General features: G+C 34.9%; 1 protein-coding gene across 4 annotated transcripts in view; it reads right to left on the reverse strand.

Moving 5' to 3' along the window:
- LAMA2 (laminin subunit alpha 2) overlaps positions 1–26,198 on the reverse strand; it is a 620,981-nt gene that overhangs the window by 341,642 nt on the left and 253,141 nt on the right. For all 4 annotated transcript variants that reach the window (XM_053904501.1, XM_053904500.1, XM_053904503.1 and 1 more), the window contains exons 6-10: positions 22,337–22,426; positions 20,865–20,982; positions 14,943–15,121; positions 9,116–9,215; positions 4,076–4,236 (exon numbers count right to left, since the gene is read on the reverse strand). In XM_053904501.1, coding sequence (XP_053760476.1) covers positions 4,076–4,236; positions 9,116–9,215; positions 14,943–15,121; positions 20,865–20,982; positions 22,337–22,426 — 648 coding nt within the window. The remainder of the gene's footprint in view (positions 1–4,075; positions 4,237–9,115; positions 9,216–14,942; positions 15,122–20,864; positions 20,983–22,336; positions 22,427–26,198) is intronic.

The raw sequence follows: 26,198 nt of genomic DNA on the forward strand, positions 1-26,198 counted from the left end.
TTATAACAAGGAGGTATATGTTGAACATCTTTCATTTGCTTCTTTCTACAAATTGTACACGTTTCTTTCGCATGAATGTCTACAGTGGAGTTGGTGACTGATAGGACTTCATTATCTTAACAATACTAGATGCCCTATTGCCTTCCTAAGGTTGTAGTACTAATTTCCCCAAATGACAGCAGTAGTAAACATTTCCATTTCTACAGATTTTCACCAGGATTGGATAGTATTAGCTACCTCCCCATTTAAAATTTTATCTTAAAAAAAATCAAATAAAGATTTAATCTTATGTTCTTTGATAATCTCCTTAAAAAGTATTTCCATTTTAAATATGTATTTCTAGGTATCATATAGGTTTTGCTTCTTTTCTAAATATTTTCATTACATTTTATATTAAGTTATCACTGATATATAGAAATGTTATTGTGTTTTATAGGTTGATTCTTGCATTCTGCAAGCCAGTAGAACTCTCTTCTGGGTTGAATATTCTTCTTTCTAAAAAGTATATGCATTATTGAGCAGTTTTTTTCAATGAAGTTGGGCTGTGAATGGTAAACACAAGCAATAATCTGATATTTGTCTCTAGCACATAGGATAGATACATATTTGTCTCTAGTACATATGATATGTATGATAAAAATATAGGATATCTAATATATTTAACACTTTTTCGCTCAATCTTGACCAGTGGGCAGGCTTTCTACTAGGAGCTTTGGTGGTGAATTTCTTTTTTATATTCTTCAAACAGATAATGTATAATTTTCTTTAACTCTTGACAATTCTTCTCTCCATAATGTCTTGGATATTCTTTCTCCCCTATTTCATCTAATAATCTCTTCTGTGGTGATTGCTGCTAAACTTACGTTGAATTTTATCCTTCCATTAGCCATGCCACTTAGGATCTCATATTTTTATTTCTTTACCTCTCTATATCAATTTATAGGTAATTTCCTCAGGTCTGGATTTCTAATTCTTTATTAAGCAGTTTCTAAACCTTTGCTCAGCCCTTTCACTGAATTTTAAATTTCAACTATATGCAACTTTTTTATTTCTAGAAGTAGATATTGACTTCTTTTCCAAAGCTTGTATTGTTTTTTTCCTATTCTTTTTGTTATTGTTTTATGTCTGAATCATATTTTTATGATTATGTATTTTCCACATATTTTTATGATTTTTATCAGATAAAAATCATGATAAAAATCATAAAAATATGCTCATATATTCTTATGTTTATACATTCTTTCAGATTATCTGATTCTTTCTAGTTCTTAGTGTACAAACATTCCGACTTTTGTGGCTTCTGATTTCATTTTGTAGTTATTTTCCTTTTGTGCAGTACACGCTTTTATGGTGAGCTCAATATCAGGTGAGGCTATACTCTCTTTCCTATGGGGATACCACTCACCTGACTTGTTGAAAATTTTTAGAATAAAGGGAGAATAAAACTGACCCTGTTCCCATGAAAGACACAGGTTTGGGTGTTTGATTCCTCACCACACACTAATTTTTCTTTACCTAGAGCCCCAAAGGAAAAACAAAGTGACTATTGCCACTTCCAGCTTGCAGGTGGAATTTTCTAGTGCCTATTTCACTGTCAGGGGACAATTCCAGAGTCCAAGCTTAAGTGAATTCTGTTTTAATTTCTCTCTGTGATTCCAAATCCTAATGTCAATTCCCAGAGAGGCCATTCAAACTCCAAACTTTAACCCGCATTTTTGGATTAAGACCTTCCTTGCTCAGCTTTGCTTGGGTTTATGCTTAACTTAGATTTCCCTTTAAAACGGGAGCTTTCCCTCCCTTTAACTTAGAATTCCTAACATTGAGGGCTTTCCCTTTCTTTCCTGCATCAACATGATTACAAATTTATTTTCTTTGTTTCATCCAGCATACTTATATTTAAAGTGCCAGAAGTGGTGCCCATTTTTCTCAGTATGATATTTTACCAGAGTGCTAACAATTTCAAAGTTATAATAGAAATAGGGGAGCCTGGGTGGCTTAGTCAGTTAAGCATCTGACTCTCTATTAAGATTCAGGTCATGATCTCACAGTCGTGAGATCAAGCCCCGTGTCTGGCTCTGTGCTGACAGTGCAGAGCCTGCTTGGGATTCTCTCTGTCCCTTTCTCTCTGCCCCTCCCCCACTCACTCTCTCTGTCTCTCTCAAAAATAAATAAACTTAAAAAATAGAAGTTTTAAAAGTTATAATAGAAATATATTTAGACTTAAGACCTTATAACAAAGTGCTTTCTTAAAAGATCTACCTACTTCATTAAGTATGATACTTTTTCCTAATAAAAATTATAAAAAACTATTACATGTAATAGTGTAACGGAATAAATGTGCATATGTTTACTGGTTAATATGCATTTTGGAAATGAGCCCTTACATAGATCTCATTCTAATTCTATTTGAATTTAAATCTCCAGTATCTTAGCTGCTCAATAAAGTACTATTTGTTAAATGCCACTTTGATTGATCCATGTTGTTTTAATCAACTGACACACCTATATCAAATCATTTTTATGTAAAACAGAATAAGCTACCACATTTCCTTCTACATTAATAAATATCTGTTCACTATTTAAATTATATGTATATCTTATTGGAACACTGGGTATTTATTATTTTTATAAACAAGGGGCTATAGGTAATTAATTATAGCACATTACATGCATACATATTATGATATGATTCATTTTCTATATGCATATAATTAGTGATTTTTTTAATTATGTAGGTATCTATTAAAACCTGTTTTTTACAAGTTTTTACCCTAAAAAATTTAGTTTATAAGAGCTTATAATCATCCATTTGAAGTACCACACAGTTGAAAGGCAACTCGTGTAATGATGCTATTCACTTAATTGTTCATTCGCTTATGTTTTCTTAATTGCTATATATAGTGGTTGGGTTTTTTTTTTTAATTTCTTTTTTAACGTTTTATTTATTTTTGAGACAGGGAGAGACAGAGCATGAACAGGGTCAGAGACAGGGAGATACCGAATCTGAAACAGGCTCCAGGCTCCGAGCTGTCAGCACAGAGCCCAATGTGGAGCTCGAACCCATGAACTGTGAGATCATCACCTGAACCGAAGTTACATGCTTAACCAGCTGAGCCAACCAGGCACCCCTTGTGTTATACTTTAACGTTTGCATGCACATGCACACATACAACAAACGTGAGCATATAATTTATAGCTTCCTAGGTAAGACTAATGAATGAATAAAAATTCTTCATAAGGTTCCAACCATGATTGAGAACAACAAAAAAAATGAGTAACATTCATTTTTATATCAGTATGACATTCTAACGTTTTCAATGGATTTTTCATTCTCTAAACTAATGTAGATAACATTGTTTAATTCCAGTGTTTTGGAACTGATTGCTATAGCTACAGGAAATCAATTCTATCATTTTAGACTTGTGCATGTCTCCATTTCCTCTATGTGTATAAGCTGTAGCTGTAATGTATCCCTTGGCATTAACATGATGAGCTATTAGGCTGGGGGTATGTACAACAAATAAAGTCATATTTCTGAAAGTACTCTTGGGAGGAAATACTGAGGCTTTAATCAATTCCACTATGGCTTCTTACATTTTTGCTAATAAAACAGAAGAATTTGAATATGGTATTTGCTGACAATCTGGGTTTAAACTTCAGAAGATTACTCAAAAGTCTGGAATACAACCTTGGACGAATTATTTTCAAAATTAAATACAAAGCTATGGTATATTTGAATGTACAGTAGTTTTTCAGGCTTGCTATTTGTTGTGCTGTCTATTTTTAAGTCAACAGACTAGATGGGTAATGGGAGAAAAGTGGTTTTGCTATAAAATGTCACCTATTCTTAAGGTGACCTGGCCTTCATGCGTTTGTAGGTTTTTAGACAAATGGGAGGTGCCTTGCAGCAGTGAACCTGGTTGTAAAGACACATGAGTGCCAAATATAAAATAGTGGAGGTTTACAGGAGAAGTTGTTACAATTTGCTTAATGCCAACAGACGCAGAAGAACAGAGAAACAAAGGAAAGTGACCTTCTGTCTTGACAGTGGACATTACCAGAATGTATAACGCACCTTGCAGTTACAGGGTCCAAAACAAGGGTCCTCATTTGCGCTCCCTGCGCCACTGCAGTTACAGGGTTTGCAGTCTGGGTAGCCAGTGTAGCCCCTGGCACATCGATCACAACTCACGCCTCTGAAGCCAGGTTTGCAATGACAAGACCCAGGTGCCAGACCTAAGGGAAGACAAGGCACATACGAACACTTCAAAAACAAATAATCTTGTTCCTGAGGTTTTAATTATAGTAACGTTTAGATTCTATTTTGACACAAACGTTAGAAAACTGATGTATATCAGTAAAGAAAAGAGAAAATCAAAAGGCATAAGGCTCACTTAGAAGCTGGCTACAATTCGCTAACACAGCATTTTGGGGTATCATTGAAGATGTTAAGAATAATAATAATAATAAAAGATAAAATCTCAAAGCATCTACCAAAACTAATGTCACAGAAAAACTGTCACAATGATCAAGGACTAATTTCCATAACTGACTGAGGACACTCGATGAAGAATAAGCAGTGACTTGTGATACCTGTTGGTTCATAACTCAGACTACCATGAGATGGAAACTGCCTGGGGAGCAAAAATATACTTAAACCAAAAATAAAAAAAACCCAATAATCTAAGTATGACATAACTGAGTATAACAAAACAAAAAGACTGAGAGTTCATGTGAATAGACATTTTGAGGGTAAGGGAGGAGGGGCATGAAAGCAGTTTAAATTTACTTTTTCTTTTTAAATAGAGAAATGCAGAAGACAATTTTTATTCTTGTCTTTGATTAGAAAATAGAAAAATACAGATGAGTAAATACAAGTTTCCGACTTTCAGAATCTGGAAAAATATAAGAGCAAATCGATAAAATATAGCCCACTCAAAAAAGGAAAGGAGGGGAAAAACAAGCAAAGAAATGTTACAGTGTGAAAGCACACAGAAGGACAGAAAGACTGTCAGACCCACACACTAACCATGTGTAAATATCACGGTCTTACTGCTGATATTAAAACTATGTGTATGGGGGCGCCTGGATGGCTCTGTTGGTTAAGTGGCCGACGTCGGCTCAGGTCATGATCTCACAGTTTGTGAGTTTAAATCCCTCATTGGGCTCTGTGCTCATGTCTCAGAGCCTGGAGCCTGCTTTACATTCTGTATCTCCTTCTCTCTCAGCCCCTCCCCTGCTCATGCTCTGTCTCTCTGTGTCTCCCAAAAATAATAAAATAAAAACGTTAAAAAATTAAAAATAAAAACTACATGTGTGTAATGTTCAGAAGAGATACACAAAATGATAAGAAATACTAAAAGTGAAAGAATGTTAATCTACATTTGGAAAGCATACAGAAATGTAAAAACAGTTGTAGTATTAGTAATGGCCGAAGTAGAATTCAATTAAAATAGATTCATTAGGACAAGCTTTCATTTTACACTGATGAAGATGCAATAAAAAACACATTAAATTATATTTATACACCATAGAAGCACTGATTTTAAGTACAAAAATATATAGACAACAGAAGATTTGGGGGCTCAAAAAGAAACTGGCCAAAAATCAGTGGCTAAGAATATTAACCTACCCACTTCAAATATTTGCAGATGGATTAGAAAAAAAAAGACATAGAAAAATGTGAATAATCTATTGTTGAATTACACATTATATGGTTATAAATACCTATTGTAGCTTCTCATTAACTAACTATAGAAAGTTTCAATTTCCCAAAGCAGAAATTATCAGTCTTGTTTTCTTAACATAAATTAATACTTCTACATTCATAACATGTCATAATAAATTAGTATTACATTAATTCTAAACATCAACATGTTAATAGAATCTTAATCAAAATTCAATCACTCTAAAAGTTAATAAATAAATATTTCTCCTTATAACTCTTGAGTAAAAGAAAAAAATCAAGACTTCAATTGCAGATTAAATAATTTTCTAAATAGAATATAACAGCTGTGAGAAAGAAATTTAACAATGTTTATGGGATATAGAAAAAACAGTTGCTTAAAGTAAACTTTTAAGCTTACATACTTACATTCTTAGAAAAATAATGTACACAAATTAAAATTTAATTCATGTAATAATAAGAAAAAAACAATATGACCACTATAGGAAAGAAGGAAGATTTGAAAAATAAAGAAAAAGAAAATAAGGCAAAAAGAGAACCTTAAAGATAATTAAATATATCAAAAGAGGACAAATGATCAAAGAATTACCACAAAAAGTTATGGTACCAGTTAGTTATTACAGAGTGTTTTCAAAGTTTAAAAATGTGGAAAGCTATGTAATTTAGTCTATGAAGCTAGTAAAAACTTGGTATCAAAATCTAGCAAAGATAACCATAAAAAAACATAATAACAGTTAACAATTAAATAGATTAGTTTAAATTTAATGGATCATGAAATAGTGATTTAAGCTTTTATGTAATATGATAAAGATACCAAAGATGAAATACATAATAAAAAATGTCTGAATACTGGAGAGAAGGAAGGAGGTGGCATAAATGAAATATTTGTCTTTTCTTTTAATTAAAAAAACATTTAATGTTTATTTATTTTTGAGAGGAAGAAAGAGTGAGAGTGGGGAAGGGACTAAGAGAGAGGGAGACACAGAATGTGAAGCAGGCTCCAGTCTCTGAGCTGTCAGCACAGAGCCCGATGAGGGGCTCAATTTCACAAACCATGAGATCATGACCTGAGCTGAAGTCGACGCTGAACTAACTGAGTCAACCAGGCGCCCAAAACATTTGTCTTTTAAGATGGAGAGTCAATAGGCAGTATTTAATGGTGATGAAAATGCTAAGAATATTATTTAGATATTGTTTGTAAGATAAGTTCTTCCAGAAGAACTTAGTAGAAGAAATGTCTCAGTGTGATTAAATTTGTAAACGAGATGGGGGATGAATAAATTGAAGAGGATGCTATTGCTATTTATTTTATTCTCTTCCTTATCATCAAAATCTCATTTTTACTATGTATTGTTTTCATAATAATTGAAAAAAAATTTGTTTAATGTTTATTTATTTTTGCGAGAGAGACAGGGAGAAAGTGCAAGTAGGGGAGGGACAGAGAGAAAGGAGGAAAGAGAGAATCCCAAACAGGCTCTGAGCCATCAGCACAGAGCCTGATGAAGGGCTCAAACTCACAAGCCGTGAAATCATGACGTGAGTGGAAATCAAGAGTCAGACGCTTAACTGACTAAGCCACCCAGGCACCCCTAATTGAAAAATATTTATACACAAAAATCTTCACTGAAGCATTGGTTACAATAAACAAAATTAGAAACAATCTTAATATCTATGTAAAGTTGAGTGGGTAAATAAATTATGGTTATCCAGATAATGATGTACTATTCGAGTGCTTAACCCAGATTTCAGAGAAATTCTCAGTGGTTTGGGGAAAAACTCATTATGTGAAGTTAACACAAACATTTTCATAAGAGTATTTATGATGAATTACCACTGCATTATACACTTATTTTTCTACTTTTCTATTTTTATCACTTCTCCACAAATAATATACTTCTTTAAAAAGTATAGAAAAAAGCTAAATGATATTACTGAAAATAACATAATTTAGTTGTTACTACAAAAAGATAAGGGCCATAAAATGAAAAATGACCTCAATAGCTCACCATTTGAGATTTTAAATAATCAGTATTTTTATCTTTTAAGACTGTAGGGCTTACACTGATAATCCTACAGTTTTATAAAGAGAGCAGGTAATCTAAACTGTGCCAAAGAAACATTGCCAATCTTTGAACTTGAAACCCAATGTCGGGGGGGGGGGGCAGGAACCTATATTGTAGCCATAATTTATTTTAGTTTTTCCTAAGAAGAGAAGAATCCATTCTTAAGAATATAAAGAAAGTGTTTCAGATATTTCCTAATGTTCTACTAAACTTTGGCAAGCAACTCTCTTGGAAATAGCTCCTAAACATTTCACATTAAGGAGTTATTTTGACATTTGATTCTTTTTTTTTTTTTTTTAATTTTTTTAACGTTTTTTATTTATTTTTGAGACAGAGAGAGACAGAGCATGAACGGGGGAGGAGCAGAGAGAGAGGGAGACACAGAATCGGAAGCAGGCTCCAGGCTCCGAGCCATCAGCCCAGAGCCCGACGCGGGGCTCGAACTCACGGACCGCGAGATCGTGACCTGAGCTGAAGTCGGACGCTTAACCGACTGAGCCACCCAGGCGCCCCATTGACATTTGATTCTTCAGTGTTTGGAGTTCATCATGAATTTCAATCCGCAATGAAAGCATTTGGCTTAAATTCGGGTCAGCCTCTTTCCCTTCTTTAACTCATGACTACTGCCTATTTTTAGCTTTGCTTTCTATACTATTGACTACATCTCAGGATGTGCTGTCTGTTCTCTCCTCCCATTGCAGCACACACATCCCTCAGCAAATGCTGTCATTTCACGCTAAAAACCATGGAAACTACAGACCAATTCAATAAACAACATTTAAAAATTACATATATCACAGATTTCTGATTGACCAGAAGATATATATGCCTAGACATGTAAATATGTATATATGAATGCATATATATATATATATATATATATATATATAATGCAAAATAAATTATTCAACTTTTTTCTTTTAAAGCATTATAATTAATTATAATTAGTTTACAGGAAAAGAATGATTGAGATAAAAAAAAATGTTTCCTGGAGAGAACACTGATAGATACGAGGATAAAATTATTATTATTACTTTTTAAATGTTTATTTATTTTTGAGAAAGAGAGAGAGAAAGAGAGGTTGCAAGTGGGGGTGCGTCAGAGAAAGAGGGAAACAGAGAATCCCAAGAAGGCTCCATGCTATCAGCGCAGAGCCCAACACAGGCTTGAACTCACAAACAATGAGATCATGACCTGAGCTGAAATGAAATCAAGAGTCAGACACTTAACCAACTGAGCCACCTAAGTGCCCCAAGAACAAAATTATTAAGCACATAAAATTTATTGCAAAATGTTACCCTAAAAATGATCATATCTGGCTTATGGTTGCCCTTTTATCAAAATGGCCCTCTGAGATCTATCTCACCTCGCCGAGCACGTTTTTCATCCTTCACACAGACTTCATTTAAGGAACCAATTGGATCACAATGGCATGGCTGGCATGGTCGTGGATAATTAGGAGACACCTAAGAAGAATATTAAAAGCCTCTTAATCATGTGTAATAAAAACACCAATAATTTTCAATTCAGCAAATTTTAAGGACAAAATAAATTTAATAATACATAGTAATAAATTATATTGAGAAAATAACATAAGAAATTATCTTTAATATAGGTTTGCAATTTTTAAAATCCCTTTTTTCTAAATGGATACACAAAAGTAAAAAGAAGTACAATAAACATCCATATCCTAAATTCAGCAATTATCAAGATTTTGCCATAGGAGTTCGTTTTCATTCTTTGCTGAAGTTTTTAAAGAAAATTGCAGATAGTCTTTTAATTCCCATAGATTTCAGTCTGCATCTCTTTTGCAATCCCAGTATCACTATTATAACAAACAAAAATAACAGTATTTGCCTAATGGTCTCTAATATACATTCTGCAATAAAATCCTTCCGATAGATTTTTTTTTGTTTGTTTGTTCTGGGTTTTTTCTTGTGGGTTTTTTTCTTACAACATACTTCATAATTAGTAATTTCACCCCAAATTTATTTTTTAGGAACTTTTATCATGTTGATCATGATATGATTAAATAGAAATGTATATTTGGTGCTGACAAAAGGACAATATGAAGTACTCAAATTAAACATTTGGTTTCCCGGAGAGGCAGCATAGCCACAAGGGAAACAATTTCTTTTCCTCCACAATTGAGAAATGTGAGTTCATATCTCAGCGTGGCTCTACCGGCTATGTGGCTTCTTGCAACTTATTTACTTCTTGTGATAAGAGGATAACAATAGGAACTATAGTGATGTTATTAAACTAAAATTAAAAAGAATAACATATAAAGGATCTCATAAGATTCCTCAGATATGTTAAATATTCAATACAACTAGTTTTAATGCTAAAATATTTTAATTAAACAAACCTAGACTGTGATAATATGCTCTAATTACAGCATTTATTCTCCAGATGCAATAGGATAAAGAAAAAAATAACAATAATTTGCCTATGGTATATATACTGAAATACTGTGCACATGCGCTCTGTGTATATGTGTCTCACTCTATATATTATAGGTCTATTCATATAGGTATATATATTTCACCCATAAAATATAGCATTTACATATGTATATATCTATGCTTCATTTATAAATGTAAACTTGTTTACTAATATAAATCAAAGTGTCATAACTAGAGAGTTATTTACATGCCGGATAAAATATCAATCATTTAGGACACATTTATTTATTGCCCATTATGAAGTAAGCACTATGCAAAGCACAGATAGGTAAGGCCAGGTCTTTGTCTTAAACAAGCTTACAAGAATAACAGGCTTGGAAGACACTGATTAAATACAAGGTGCCAAGTGATAAAATAGACATACAGAGCATTGTGGCACAAAAGAGGAGGGAGCGATAACACAAAGAAGTCAACAATGTTTCACAGAAGTGACATTTAGACTGAAGCTTGAACTATGAGTAGAAATTCTAGAGTAGGCTTGGGAGAAGGGCTTTTTCCCAAGGAAAACAAAACAAAACACTAAGACATGGAAACAAAATATAAAACAAAAACAAAAACCCTCTGTGGACAAAAAAATTTCTTTTGAATAAGATCTTGGCTGTTATAAATGTGGTTTATGATTTTAATGATGAACTTGAGTAAATAAAAGACTCCTAATTTATTATCCCTCTTTGTGGTAATTGGAGAAATCTGCCTGAATCAGATTGCTGACAAGGTCAGATTGCTGACAGATATGCTACCAACATATGAGATTCTGTAAATATATCTACTTTACATGTGATTTTTAATTTAATTAAAGTAATAATTCAGATTACTAATTAGTTCTCAAAGTAAACATTACATTATATTTAACTATTTAATATGTGTATTTAGTAAATAAACCTTAAATGAGATTTTAGGACAATAATTTTTAAAAAATTGTAGAGATGTTATTTAGCTGTAAAACCCATGCAAAAAAAAAAAAAAAAATCTGTGTCCTATATCTTTATAAAAGACAAATAGACTTCTACCCAAGTATTAGGCTTTTTAGAGAATGGAATTTTTTAACATATGCAGTAGCATAAGTATTTTTATAAGTATTAAAATACCATAATCTAGGCTTAGATTCACTTAACTGACTTGTAATAAAAACTTGAAGCTGGGGGAGAGGGGAAAGTGGGTGATGGGCATCAAGGAGGACACCTGCTGGGATGAGCACTGGGTGTTGTATGGAAACCAATTTGACAATAAATTATATTTCATATTAAAAAAACAAAAACAAAAACAAAAACCTTGAAGTCTCCACAGTTGATAACGGCAGACTGTCTTGTGTGGTCCAATGTATTCTCAGATAACAAATATTAATACTGGACAAAATGTAAAAGTAAAATATTTGAGGTCCTGGGAAATTAATCAAAATCAGGCAGAACTTGGAAGAATTTGAGGTTTGAAAGAAAAAAAACATATTAGCTGAAATCTATGCTCAGAGATGGGGAGCAAAATCTGCATACCAACATTCCTCAAAGGCTTAAGTGATCCCTTACTCATACATCCATTCAGGAGACTCCAACAACACTCCTCAAAGGCTTAAGTGATCCCTTAATCATACATCCATTCAGGAGACTCCAACAAGTCCAGTTGAAAGTAACCGCTGGAAAGCTCAATGATGTGCATGAGTTTTTAGGTCTGCATACCATAAAGGAAACAGACATTGGAGTTGTCAACCAGGTTAGGAAGATTAGATAACCACCTTGAGCTTTCGGTTCATCTGCCATATCACGGTGTAAAAGTAAGTCTCTACAATTTCATAGCAATCAGTCAGTATGTTTACTACCAATTAGAACCAAATTCAGAAATCTTCAGAGGAAGATAATAGAATCATGTCTCTACATTGTATCATCCAGAATGTGTTGTACAAATCATAAATCCCTAGACATTAGAAGAAAGAGAAGAAAGAAGAAAGTTTTTTCAAGAAAAAAAGCAGTCAATAAAAGCAGACTGTGAGGTATTGAAATTAGTTTGGAAGGACTTATATAGGTACTGTATATATGACCAAGAACATAAAGGAAATAATGTTTATAAATAAGTGAAGCATGGAATATTTCAGCAGAGAAATGGAAACTATAAAAAAATAAGATGATAGAAAGCTGAGAAGTAAAATATCTCAATGAAAAATTAACCAGGTTTCTTTACAATAGATTAGTGATGTCAGGGGGTAAAGTAGTACAAATAAATAGAAATTATTCAATCTGAAGGATGAAGAAAGGAATTGTTTGTTTGTTTCATTAGCACAGCCTCAGTAACATATGGGACACAGTCAGGGAACCTGATGTGTGTTATAGTTGGAGTTTCAAAAGGAAAAGGGATAGTAGAGCTCAAATAGGAGGTCTCTGTTTCTTTCCATTCTCCTTCTCTGCTTCCTCCTTCTCCCTTCTTCCTTCTAGTTCTTACACATCTTATTCTTGTTATTCTTTTTCTTAATCTTGTTCTTTTTCATCTTCTCCTTTTTCAAAAACCCTTCTTTCCTTCTCCTTCTCTTCCCTTTTTCACCCCACCTTCCCCTTCTTTTAACAAACATTTATTTTATAAAAATGTTTATTTATTTGAGAGAGTGAGTGTGTGCGAACAGGGGAGGGGCAGAGAGAGAGGGAAAGAGAGAATCCTAAGCAGGTTCTCTACTGTCAGTGTAGAGACTAACATGGGGCTCAAACTCACGCTCCTTGAGATCATGACCTGAGGTGAAATTAAGAGCCAGATCCTTAACCTACTGAGCCACCCAGTCACCCCTTAACAAACATTTTAAATGTAAAAAACATTCTTTGCTTGTAGGACATGGAAAAATTGGCCATGGGCCAAATTTAATCTAGGGTCCACAGTTTGCCAATACATGAACTAACTACTAAAATGCGAATATAAAGAAAATGCCTTGAAATCAGACAATTAAAGACACAATATACACACTGACATAAAGATTTCAAAAGAAGGAAGAGATTTATATACATAAACATGATTGCTTATGTGTATACTTTTAAATAATCTGATTTAAATTACCAGACTAATAAAGGAACTTAGATATAGGAAATAACACCAATATTTGAAAATCTTGCTAATAACATTAAATAATTTTATAATTATTTTTATAATAATACATAAATATACTGAGACTTAACAAAATACATCCAAGTTCTCTATACTGTAAACACTGCTGTGAATAATTTAAAAACATTTTAACAAGTCAAAAGATATACTATATTCATTGATTACAAGACTCAATATTGTTACTGTTAGTTCTTCCATATTTGTATTTACATTCTATACAACAATCCCAACTAATATTTCTGTATTGACAGGTTCATTCTAAAATTGTATGGGGAAAAAAAATTGTACGGGAATATATAAAAACTATTGTGTCCAAAACATTCCTCAAAAGGAAGAATAAAGTTGGTGTATGTACATTTCTGATTTCTAGATTTATTAAAGCTAAAGTAATTGAGATAGTGTGCTATTAACACAAGGATGGACATATAAATCCATGAGACAGAACTAGAGCTCTAGAAATTGACCCACAGTAATTTATTTACATGATCAAACCACATGATTTGCAACAAATGTCTCAAAGCAATTTAAAGGAGAAAAAGAAGTTTAAAAATAAAGGTTCTGAAACAACAGTTTAACCATGTAGATCCCCATCATTATTTTATGTCACACTCAAATATTTGCTTGAGATGGGCCATAGATCTAAAAGCTAAAATTGTAAAGTTTCTAGAATTAAAAAACAAAAACAAAAACAAAAACAAACATATCTTGGCTTGAAGGAATACTTCGTAACAGAAAATCTAGGAATAGCCAATAAGCACTTAATCTGAAAATTAAATACAAAATATGATCTGCTGTAAATTCATAAGAGAAGATCTGTGGTAGCACAAAGCATCAATGGGAATGATTTAGCGATTGCCAAATACCTACTTGCCACACTCACTGTGTCCACTAGAATAGCTACTTCATAAAGATAGTCAACACCAAACATTAGAGATGATATAGAATAACTAGAGCTCACAGACATTTTTGGTGACCATGTAAAATACTGTTACTAATTTGGTAAAATGTTAGCAGTTTCTTACAAAATCAAACAAAAATATCCTCTAAAGCAAGTATTCTAGTCCTAAATGTTTATGCAAGCAAGGTAAATCAAACAGGACCCAAAAAGACTTACATAAAATATGTCTTTCTGTGAATAGGTTTTATTTCCTTTAAGCAGTGTTTTGTAGGGGCTAGCCAAAAACTGAAAATGACACTAACAGCCACAAATGGAATGGATTAAAAATTGCAGTACACTCATGCAAAAAAATATTCATCAGAGTCAGTGATTTTTTTCTAAAAAAGAGCTATCGATGCACACACACTACAGATAAGTCTTTAAATGTTATACTGAGGGAAAGAAGGAACACAAAACAGTATGTAGTTTATTTCAAATTATGAAATTCACTACAAGGCAAACTAAGTTATGTTTTAAAAATCAAAACAGAGTTTGCCAAGGAGTGAGGATTGACTGGAATGGGGTACCATGGAACTTTCCAGAAAGATGGAAATGTTTTATATCATGGTTTCCCTTTTGACACATTCCTAGTCACCTCTTAGAACTTGCAGTCCAACTGTTCAAAGAAGTTTTCAAAATTATTTTTCTGTATGATACACCTCTGTATGAAAAAGCCAGAAATAACACTTCATGAAAGAAAAAGTATGCTTTACCCCTTTGGGTCTGAAGAAGCCATCAATGCATGTCTCACAGTTTATACCAGCAGTATTTTGGGTACAATTCACGCACACACCCCCTCCAATGTACTTTCCATGTATATTTAAACTCAGATTTCTTCTGGCAACATTTTCATCATAATAGCATTCTTCAGCTTTCCCATGACAATTGCATGCTGCATTAGAGAAAAATAAATTTATAAACATTAATTTCAGGTTTCAGATGTATTCAAAAATCATTTGCCGTTACACAATAGATTTTTATTCTCAATGAGAAATTATATTGTGTGTGTATATATATATATATATATATATATATATATAATCAGTACAAAAGTATCTAGAAAGTTTTTGGATTTACTGAATATATTAATAAATTCACATTTTAATGGAACATGTTTAATTTATATGTTTATAAATTATATGTTTAATAAACTTATAAATTACAAGTTATACGTTTAATTTATAAAACAATATAAATTAAGCTGAATCATATGAAACTGCCAATATTTGACTGACTTTATCTTACAAAACTGAAATTTCATATGGTTAAACCCACAATTTCCTATTATGGTAAACAATGAATTATTGAACTGTGGTGGTGAATTGTTAATATCCAGGTAATCTGCACTGGTTAATTATTATATGTGAATCTCCAGGTGGTAGATCCTATGGGTGAAAAAGGGCACTCAGGACTCCTATCGTTCCTTTTTTGTACTTCTAATAACTAAAACTTGGGGGTTTTATATGCTATGTTCTGTTCTAAGTGTCTTATATTTATTACCACTGATTTTAATTCTCAAAATAGCTTTATGAGTTAGGGACTTACATTAACCACTTTCCATTTATTAGGAACTGAGACAAAGAGAAGTGAAATAATTATAAAAGGTAACCAAATCAGGGGTGCCTGGATGGTTCAGTTGGTAGACCACGTGACTCTTGATCTGGAGGTTGTGAGTTTGAGCCCTGCATTGGGTGTGGAGATTACTTAAAAATAAAATCTTAAAAAAAAAAAAAAAAAAAAAAAAGGTAACCCAATCAGTCCTGTTAACCCCACTCTGAAGTCAGGCTCCAAGTCCACAGGGCTAACCACTGGCACAAATCCTTTTGTTATATCTGATAAGAGATATAAAATATATGATAAGTGCCAAGTAATCAGGACTGAATGTGAGCTGGTTTGCTTAGTGGCTGAGATCACACAGTCTTGCACCAGTCTTGGATCTCTAGTACTTAGTACTCATGTGATGTAGGGAACTTCTTAATTTCACAATGGCTCAGTTTCCATAAACACAGAGAGGTCAATAGTAAATACCAGACAGGGATATTTAAAAGCATTAAGTGAGAAAATGCCTGTCGAATCATTAGCATAATGCCTTGTAAATAAGTTCTTAATTGATTTTCCTGCCCACCCCCCTCCCTTTGATCCTCCTCATCTTCAGCATAGGAGTTCAGAAACGTGAAAAAATCGCTCCCTCAGAAAGACTGGGTAAGGCTTTATAAGATGGGTAAAATTTATTTTAGGATGTGAACTAGGGAAAAAGATATCTTATGCAGAATCTCCTTCCTCAGATCCTGAATTTCTTTGGTGTTCCTGCATGGATTTCCACATATATGTGTGTTTGGTGGGATGGGGGGGGGGCAGTATATGTGTGTATGCAGGCTCATGTGTGGGGCACATAACTCAATCCTTTATTTTTTTTTCCACACGGGAAACATTTATATACTGTTCTGAACTATTTCCAAATTTTACTAACACTAAATACCATAGCTCTTTCTCTATTAGCATGTTTTCCCCAAGGCTGCACAGGATACTTCTTGAATGGGATGCTTATCAGATCCCTATTAATGGGCAGTTACACTGTTTCCAGATTTCTCTGTGATAAGTAACACTGAGTACATCCTGGGAGAACAAAGAAGTCAGGGAGAAGTGGGGGGTTCTCGTGTCAGACTGCTTCCCATTTGCCAGTTGAGTGACTCTGAAGAGAAAATTGAAATCTTGGTGTTATTTTAGTGCTTCCCTCTTAGGGTTGTTGTGATAAAGCAAAACACCTGTTGGAATGCCTGAGCCATAGGAAATACTCAGCTGCATAAATGTTAGTAGCAGTAGCAATTGTGTACTAATGACAGAATCATGATGTTCTCTGTATGGCCAAGTGGCTACATCTATAGACTAAGTGCCTACAAGTATCATTTCTAGGCCAATTTTAACTTCAATTAACTTGAAAAATGTCCCTCCAAAACTGCTGCCAAATTACTCTCTGTTCAACATACATGATAAACAGTTTAACCATAGCCTTACCAACACTATGTACAATCAACCCTCTTAGGTCAGTTCCTGGACATAGTAAACATTTGAGTATTTGTTGAGCGAATAAATGAACACTTTGATGAGTTAAAAAGAGTATTTTCATTGTTTTAATTGGTACTTCTTTAATTATGAATAAGTGGGGTAACCTCTGTAGGGTTATAAGTCTCTTCTTTTCCTGAGGAATCCCTGTTCTAATCGTTGCCCATTTTTAACCGCTGTATTGAATTTTCTTCTTTCTTATTCTATAGAAGCTGCCTTAATATGGTAAGAATATTATATCCTTGTCATGTTTGTAGCAAATACCTTCCCCAGTCTGTTGACTCTTGATTTAGAACAGAGTTTTCTTGCCATACTGATGGAAAGTTTTCAAACTTTATTATAGGGAAACTATAGTCATAAATGTAAATCACTAGGCATTATAAGCAGTTTTATATCTTTCAGACAATACACAAGAATTCTTACAAATCCTGTTGTAACAATATATTGGAAGAAACGGTCAAGATTCTGCTTCCAGTGTAAGTAGAGGGAAATATGGAGGAATGGAAATCGATTCTCATGTCATTTAGATTTAGCATTTATAAACATGAGCCAGTGTAGGTAAAACACTGATGTTTGGGAGTCCTTCTTTTCACATGCCATGCAGCAAGGGCCCTCTGCCTACAGCCCTGGTTGCTGTTTAAATGGCCCCCCACCTGTGCAGCTCCCCATTTATAGCCTCAGAGAATGTGGATAGTACCTACTCACAAAGAGCAATTTTTCACTCTGCGATCAGCGGTTTGCTATTTCACAGAACATCCAAGACACGTGATGGAAACAGTCTTTAGTACAGGCTTAGCAATGGAAGAAATATTCTTTGCTCTCTAAAGATATATCCTGCTTCAAATGAGCCAGATTGATGAAAATCCAAATCAAACTCGAATGAATTAGTAGGTAATTATTCATCTTTTAGAAGGATTTGTCATGTTACCGAAGGATTTTTCTGCATATTAAGGTGATTGGAGCACGGTTCAACTTGGAAAAGAAAATTTTTCATATCAGCTTTTAGGAACGCACACATTACCAAAAACACAGTATCTATGCGAGGTTTTGTGATTTGGACTCCTATTGTTAATTTGTGGGGAAAAAAGAGAAACATTTCTTTAAGCTTGGAAATACCACCTCCCATCTGTCCCACAAGAAAAAGGTTATTGTTTCAGACAGCCACTATTTAAAAAATGTAACAAGTGGCAATCTGCTTTTGTGTTGCTTTGTCCATCCCTGCTGCTACCAAATTTAAGCTACACTTTTTGTTTTCTTGTTTAAACATGTATACACAAGTGGGGAGGGGTAAAGGATTTTACAGAACCATCTAACATTATGTAGTTATAACTGTGCAAGAGAATGTCAGGGGCAACAGGAAGAAACCCTCTCCCATGCTATCCCTTCTTGTGATTGCTTTTATTCCACCAACAGAAGAGGAACATGATTAAATTTAAAGAAGTTTGAGACTATGAGTGGTATTTCACTTAAATTCACTCTTAGGGATGAATGTCTGCTCTCACTGGGAGAAGATGTGGAGAATCCGAGGGATTGTCAAGGAATGGGGGAGGAGATATATGAAGTAAACAATGGCTGGGCCACAGGATGCCCCTTTTACCACAGTGAGTGGTGGTGGCACATTTCTGCAGATATAATTCAGTAAAGATGGGTGATTTCTAAACCAAAATATCTTCACAAGCAGGGCGACACAAATCAAAATGCAAAAAAAGGCGAGTACAGAAAATGGAGGGACTCGACATGGATAGTATATGCAGAATCTTAAAATTTTATGGTTAGGGAATTTTATGATTAAAGTTTACTATGATTCAATAGTTTTAAGGACCTACTATGTCTTATACATGATACATTATGGTAAAGTTTTTTTTTTTCTATAAAAATACAAAGTTGGTATTAGCTTAAAGGTCTACCAAGCCTGTTTGGGGGGGGCGTTGTATACCTATGGAACTGAAAACATGTGATTAGGGCTCACTAAGATATTAATATTTGAATTCAATTGAATTGGGCTTCATGGATGGTTTAGATTTATAGCTCAGCACAAGACTTTGTTTTTAGGTCCCATCTTGGCCTGTGCAGATTTCCAGAAACACAGGTTTCTCTAGCATCCCTGTCACGGGCCAGTTGGCAGTATTAGGCTAAAAGTCATGTGTTACAGTTCTTGGGTATTTCCCTTCTGAATAAAACCTAGACATATGGGTTACCTTCAAAAGTGATAATATTAAAGTATTAATGAATATTTGTTGACACATGTTTGCACAGCCAGTTTTACTATTTTTCATTACTGGCTTTTTTCTTGGTTGTCACTGTCCCATAATTGCTACAGCATAGTTTATGCTAATGATTATCACTGGTGCCATTTCTAATTCTAGTATTTTATACTGTTATTAATGAGAAACCATACATTTAAAATATTTATTATTACTATTAAAATAAATATTCTATTTCTATGAATTTGTTTCCTTGTCTTCTCTGTTACCTTTTATTCTCATATTCTTCCCAGCTACTGCACCCAAACATCACCCTTTAAGAGGTGTAACTAATGAACCAGAGTGGTTTTGTTTTGTTTTGTTTTGTTTTTTTAGGTAATAATATAGGTCTAACCAGTAAGGTATAATCTCTCCCCTTTGGTTTTTCTCCATTTACTAGATGATTGGTATTCAAAAGCTATTTACTAGGGCGGGGAGCTACAAAGGAAGAAGGCAGAAAAAGCTGGAGCTATACTGGTTCCAGAATCATTTTGTAAACATATAAACACATTTAGAAAACTAGTCCCCATAGACTGTAGGTTTTGCTGAATGCTTATTTGCATTTTGAGGAGTGTGTGTGTGTGTTTGCGTGTGTGCATGTGTATGTGTGTGTGTGTGTGTGTGTGTGTGTGTGTGTACATAGTTGACCCTTGAACAATACGGATTTGAACTGCACGGGTCTACTTATATGTGTATTTTTTTCAGTTAAATATATTGGAATTTTTTTTTGGAAATGTGTGACAATTTGAAAATATTCACAAATGAGCCATATAGCCTAGAAATACAAAAAAAAAATTAAGAACAGGTTAGATAATATCGTAAGAAGGGAGTATATAATACATATACCATACCAAATATGTGTTAATTGTGTTATTGGTAAGGTTTCTGATCAAGTAGGCTATTCATGATTAAATTTCTGGAGATTCAGTTATACAAAAATTTTTGGTTGTGGGGTGTCAGCTTCCTAACCTCCACATTGTTCAAGGTCAGTCACGGAGGGGTGTGTATATGTGTGTGGATAAGCTAGAGATCTATCCTGATGATGGTAAGTGTACACTATGCTTTTACTATGCTTTTATCTATTTCTCATTATGTCCACACAGTGGTAAAGTCATAGGCATTTGGTAAGTTTCGTCAAATTAAAAAAAACAAACAAACAAACAAAAACTGAGGAACTAAAACAGCAGGGTAAAGGAGCCTACCAGCTATTGCCCTAGATAAAACATCTAAACTGGAAACAGGCACTTACCTAAAATCACCACATGTTTATATTACCTGCATACCAGAAAAGGAAGAACCACATAAATTGCTGAATTCTCAGGAACATACCTTCGCATTCAGTTTTAGTCAGAAAAGTGCCAGCTCTCCAAGGTTTCTGATGGAATCCTGGACAGCACTGATCACAGCTATCCCCACATGTATTATGCTCACATTCACAGCGGGATTTCTGGTCAGAAATTGGGGGCAAAGCATAATTTTAATAATTTTGAGAGCCATAAATGAAGGGTTTTTCCCAAAAGATAGAAAGAAGAGAAAAGAAAACTTTGAGACCATGTACCAAAATGTGAAACTCATGTCAGTCTGGAAAGAGGTGCCAGACTTGGGAGTGGATATATTTGATCAACACCAGCCTAAGGAGGTTCAGGCTAGTACTGGAATCACTGGGCTCAGGTTTAGAAGAGAGCAGAGAGGCCCAATTGAGAATGGTCTTGAAGACTAAAACCCCTTCTATGATTCCTGAGATCTGCAGGTTTTCTGGTTTGGGATGCAAAGTACTGTTAACATTTGGGGGTGTGGGAAGAGGAGAATAGGTTCATAGGCATCAAAGGGCATCATAGAAATCTAATGTCCCAGGACTGAATCTCCTTCCTGTGTGTGTTCTGAGTACAGTCTCAATGCATCATGTGGAACTGGTCCTGTAAGGCTGCCTTGTGGGCTCACACAGCTTGGGAAACACTGCTCATCAGTTCACATGATCGACAACACCCACACCTGCAGAAAAGCCGTACCACAACCTTGCCAGAAAAATATGCCAGGGCATTTGAACCTTCCCTAGCAAGTAACACTATGATGCAGTAGAAAACCAGCTTTGAGAGAAATACCATTTGTATTACAGTTTTAGAAGAAAAAAAACTATACATAGGTAACTATGTTCACTGATCTTACTACTCTATATGTTTCTTCCATATAATATATAATAGATGATTTTGCCTTTCGCCAGCTTATGGCCGAGAAAAATAGATGTTCATTCATCTTTTGAGGTTGTACTTACTTAATACATTGGCATTAATGAAAAATCCAAGCCAAGAGCATTCTAGCATTTTCTGACTTGGCAGTTCCATCACACTCTTGAATACGTTCTTCAGTCCCTCTCTGTATTGCTCCTGCCCCACCTTAGCCCCCTGTTCCACGGCCATTCATATTTACTTCCATGCGCAGTTTTCATGTTTGCATTAATTTTTTTGATGAAAACCTTTAAAAGAAATGGTCTGGTTGATTGATGGCAGGCGTTCTTTAAATCATACAGCAGGCTGTCATAGCTAGAGAGGTTTCAAAATAGATAGACGAGTTTTGGAGACTTTTTGGGAAAAAAAACTAATCTGTTTTTTGATACTGTGATGGCTGACTTCAAAGTCTATCATCCTAACTGCCGGCTCGATTTCACCCTGGCATGACTCTCTGTTACACCGCCTAAGTGGGGACCTGACTCCCATTCACAGCATCCCTATCGGCAAAGTGTCTCATGAAGCATTTTACAGTTGAGAGTTTCATTTTGCTAAGCATCCTATAAATATACATACATTTGTCACTGGATCAAGTGGACAAGCCCTGGCATGACCGTAGCAGATGCACATCCCTCCGACCGAAATATCCTTGACCGAGTAGTAATACTGCAAAAAAGCAATCCAGGGAGAAATCCTGTTAAGCTGACTGCAAGGTGTAAGTAACAAAAGGGAACATTCACTTAAAAACTTGACTTTCTGCTTTTATCTTTCGTTGGAAGCAAGAGAGAAGGACAGAGGGCTCACAAAAGGTATCAAGTAACTGTTATCATAACCCAGAGAAAGAATGCCTTTCATTTATGTTTGGCGGCCATTTAAAAAATTTCTTTCCCACAGACATACAAAGTCTATGCTGGAGTGTTTATTATTTGACAGCAAGTTGTTATGCCAGGGTTGGGGGGGAGGTGGTAATTACAATAATTCCTCATAAAAATGGGTTTATGTAGTTTTGTGAAAGAAAATCTCCCTTGTTGCCATAATAGGAAACTCGGTGATCATTAGTCACATGTGGACTGTTTTACTTGACGGATTTGAAGAAACTCAACATACTTAGAGGAAATCATGCTCAGAACAAAATATGTCTTAACCACATTAAGATGAAATAGAAGGTAATGAACTACAGGATTGATTTAACAAACTTTAAGGAGTAATTTCTATGAGTGCAACATTTGCTTTTTTCATTATTATGTTAAAACGTCCATGTGATTACTTTCTTATCTGAAATTAATATAAGTCTATGTTTTTATTTTATTTTTTTTATTTTTTTTATTTTTGCAGTTTTTTAAAATATAATTTATTGTCAAATTGGCTAACATACAGTGTGTAAAGTGTTCTATTGGTTTTTGGGGTAGATTCCCATGGTTCATCGCTTACATACAACACCCAGTGCTCATCCCAAGTGCCCTCCTCAATGCCCATCACCCGTTTCCCCCTCTCCCCACTCCCTCCTATTAACCCTCCCTTTGTTCTCTGTATTTAAGAGTCTCTTATGGTTTGCCTCCTCTCTGTTTGTAACTATTTTTTCCCTTCCCTTCCCCAATGGTCTTCTGTTAAGTTTCTCAAGATCCACATGTGAGTGAAAATGTATGATATACATCTTTCTATGACTGACTTATTTTGCTTAGCATAATACCCTCCAGTACCACCCACGTTGCTGCAAATGGCATGATTTCATTCTTTATCACTGCCAAGTAGTATTCCATTGTATATATAAACCACATCTTCTTTATCCATTCATCAGTTGATGGACATTTAGGCTCTTTCCATAATTTGGCTGTTGTTAAAAGCACTGCTATAAACATTGGGGTACATGTGCCCCTATGAATTGGCACTCCTGTATCCTTTGGATAAATTCCTAGTAGTGCTATTGTTGTGTTGTAGGGTATTTCTATTGTTAATTTTTTGAGGAACCTCTGCACTGTTTTCCAGAGCAGCTGCACCAGTTTGCATTCCCACCATCGGTGCAAGAGGGTTCCCATTTCTCCACATCCTCACCAACATCTGTTGTTGCCTGAGATGTTCATTTTAGCCACTCTGACCAGTGCAAGGTAGTATCTCAGTATGGTTTTGATTTGTATTTCCCTGATGATATGTGACATTGAACATCTTTTCATGTGTCTGTTGGCCATCTGGATGTCTTCTTTAGAAAAGCATCTATTCATGTCTTCTGCCCCTTTCTTCACTGGATTGTTTTTAGAGTGTGGAGTTTGGTGAGTTCTTTATAGATTTTAGATACTAACCCTTTATCCGATATGTCATTTGAAAATATCTTTTCCCATTCCGTCGGTTGCCTTTTAGTTTTGTTGATTGTTCCCTTTGCACTGCAGAAGCTTTTTTTTTATTTTATTTTTTTTATTTTTTAATATATGAAATTTACTGTCAAATTGGTTTCCATACAACACCCAGTGCTCATCCCAAAAGGTGCCCTCCTCAATACCCATCACCCACCCTGCCCTCCCTCCCACCCTGCCCTCCCTCCCACCCCCCATCAACCCTCAGTTTGTTCTCAGTTTTTAACAGTCTCTTATGCTTTGGCTCTCTCCCACTCTAACCTCTTTTTTTTTTTTTTTTTTTTTTTTTTTTCCTTCCCCTCCCCCATGGGTTTCTGTTATGTTTCTCAGGATCCACATAAGAGTGAAACCATATGGTATCTGTCTTTCTCTGTATGGCTTATTTCACTTAGCATCACACTCTCCAGTTCCATCCATGTTGCTACAAAAGGCCATATTTCATTTTTTCTCATTGCCACGTAGTATTCCATTGTGTATATAAACCACAATTTCTTTATCCATTCATCAGTTGATGGACATTTAGGCTCTTTCCATAATTTGGCTATTGTTGAGAGTGCCGCTATAAACATTGGGGTACAGGTGCCCCTAGGCATCAGTACTCCTGTATCCCTTGGATAAATTCCTAGCAGTGCTATTGCTGGGTCATAGGGTAGGTCTATTTTTAATTTTCTGAGGAACCTCCACACTGCTTTCCAGAGCGGCTGCACCAATTTGCATTCCCACCAACAGTGCAAGAGGGTTCCTGTTTCTCCACATCCTCTCCAGCATCTATAGTCTCCTGATTTCTTCATTTTGGCCACTCTGACTGGCGTGAGGTGGTATCTGAGTGTGGTTTTGATTTGTATTTCCCTGATAAGGAGCGACGTTGAACATCTTTTCATGTGCCTGTTGGCCATCCGGATGTCTTCTTTAGAGAAGTGTCTATTCATGTTTTCTGCCCATTTCTTCACTGGGTTATTTGTTTTTCGGGTGTGGAGTTTGATGAGCTCTTTATAGATTTTGGATACTAGCCCTTTGTCCGATGTGTCATTTGCAAATATCTTTTCCCATTCCGTTGGTTGCCTTTTAGTTTTGTTGGTTGTTTCCTTTGCTGTGCAGAAGCTTTTTATCTTCATAAGGGCCCAGTAATTCACTTTTGCTTTTAATTCCCTTGCCTTTGGGGATGTGCCGAGTAAGAGATTGCTACGGCTGAGGTCAGAGAGGTCTTTTCCTGCTTTCTCCTCTAAGGTTTTGATGGTTTCCTGTCTCACATTCAGGTCCTTTATCCATTTTGAGTTTATTTTTGTGAATGGTGTGAGAAAGTGGTCTAGTTTCAACCTTCTGCATGTTGCTGTCTAGTTCTCCCAGCACCATTTGTTAAAGAGACTGTCTTTTTTCCATTGGATGTTCTTTCCTGCTTTGTCAAAGATGAGTTGGCCATACGTTTGTGGGTCTAGTTCTGGGGTTTCTATTCTATTCCATTGGTCTATGTGTCTGTTTTTATGCCAATACCATGCTGTCTTGATGATGACAGCTTTGTAGTAGAGGCTAAAGTCTGGGATTGTGATGCCTCCTGCTTTGGTCTTCTTCTTCAAAATTACTTTGGCTATTCGGGGCCTTTTGTGGTTCCATATGAATTTTAGGATTGCTTGTTCTAGTTTCGAGAAGAATGCTGGTGCAATTTTGATTGGGATTGCATTGAATGTGTAGATAGCTTTGGGTAGTATTGACATTTTGACAATATTTATTCTTCCAATCCATGAGCAGGGAATGTCTTTCCATTTCTTTATATCTTCTTCAATTACCTGCATAAGCTTTCTATAGTTTTCAGCATACAGATCTTTTACATCTTTGGTTAGATTTATTCCTAGGTATTTTATGCTTCTTGGTGCAATTGTGAATGGGATCAGTTTCTTCATTTGTCTTTCTGTTGCTTCATTGTTAGTGTATAAGAATGCAACTGATTTCTGCACATTGATTTTGTATCCTGCAACTTTGCTGAATTCATGTATCAGTTCTAGCAGACTTTTGGTGGAGTCTATCGGATTTTCCATGTATAATATCATGTCATCTGCAAAAAGCGAAAGCTTGACTTCATCTTTGCCAATTTT

Source organism: Panthera pardus, unplaced genomic scaffold (assembly GCF_024362965.1).
Source record: "Panthera pardus isolate Hobbes unplaced genomic scaffold, ASM2436296v1 HiC_scaffold_17, whole genome shotgun sequence".
Lineage (NCBI taxonomy): Eukaryota > Metazoa > Chordata > Mammalia > Carnivora > Felidae > Panthera > Panthera pardus.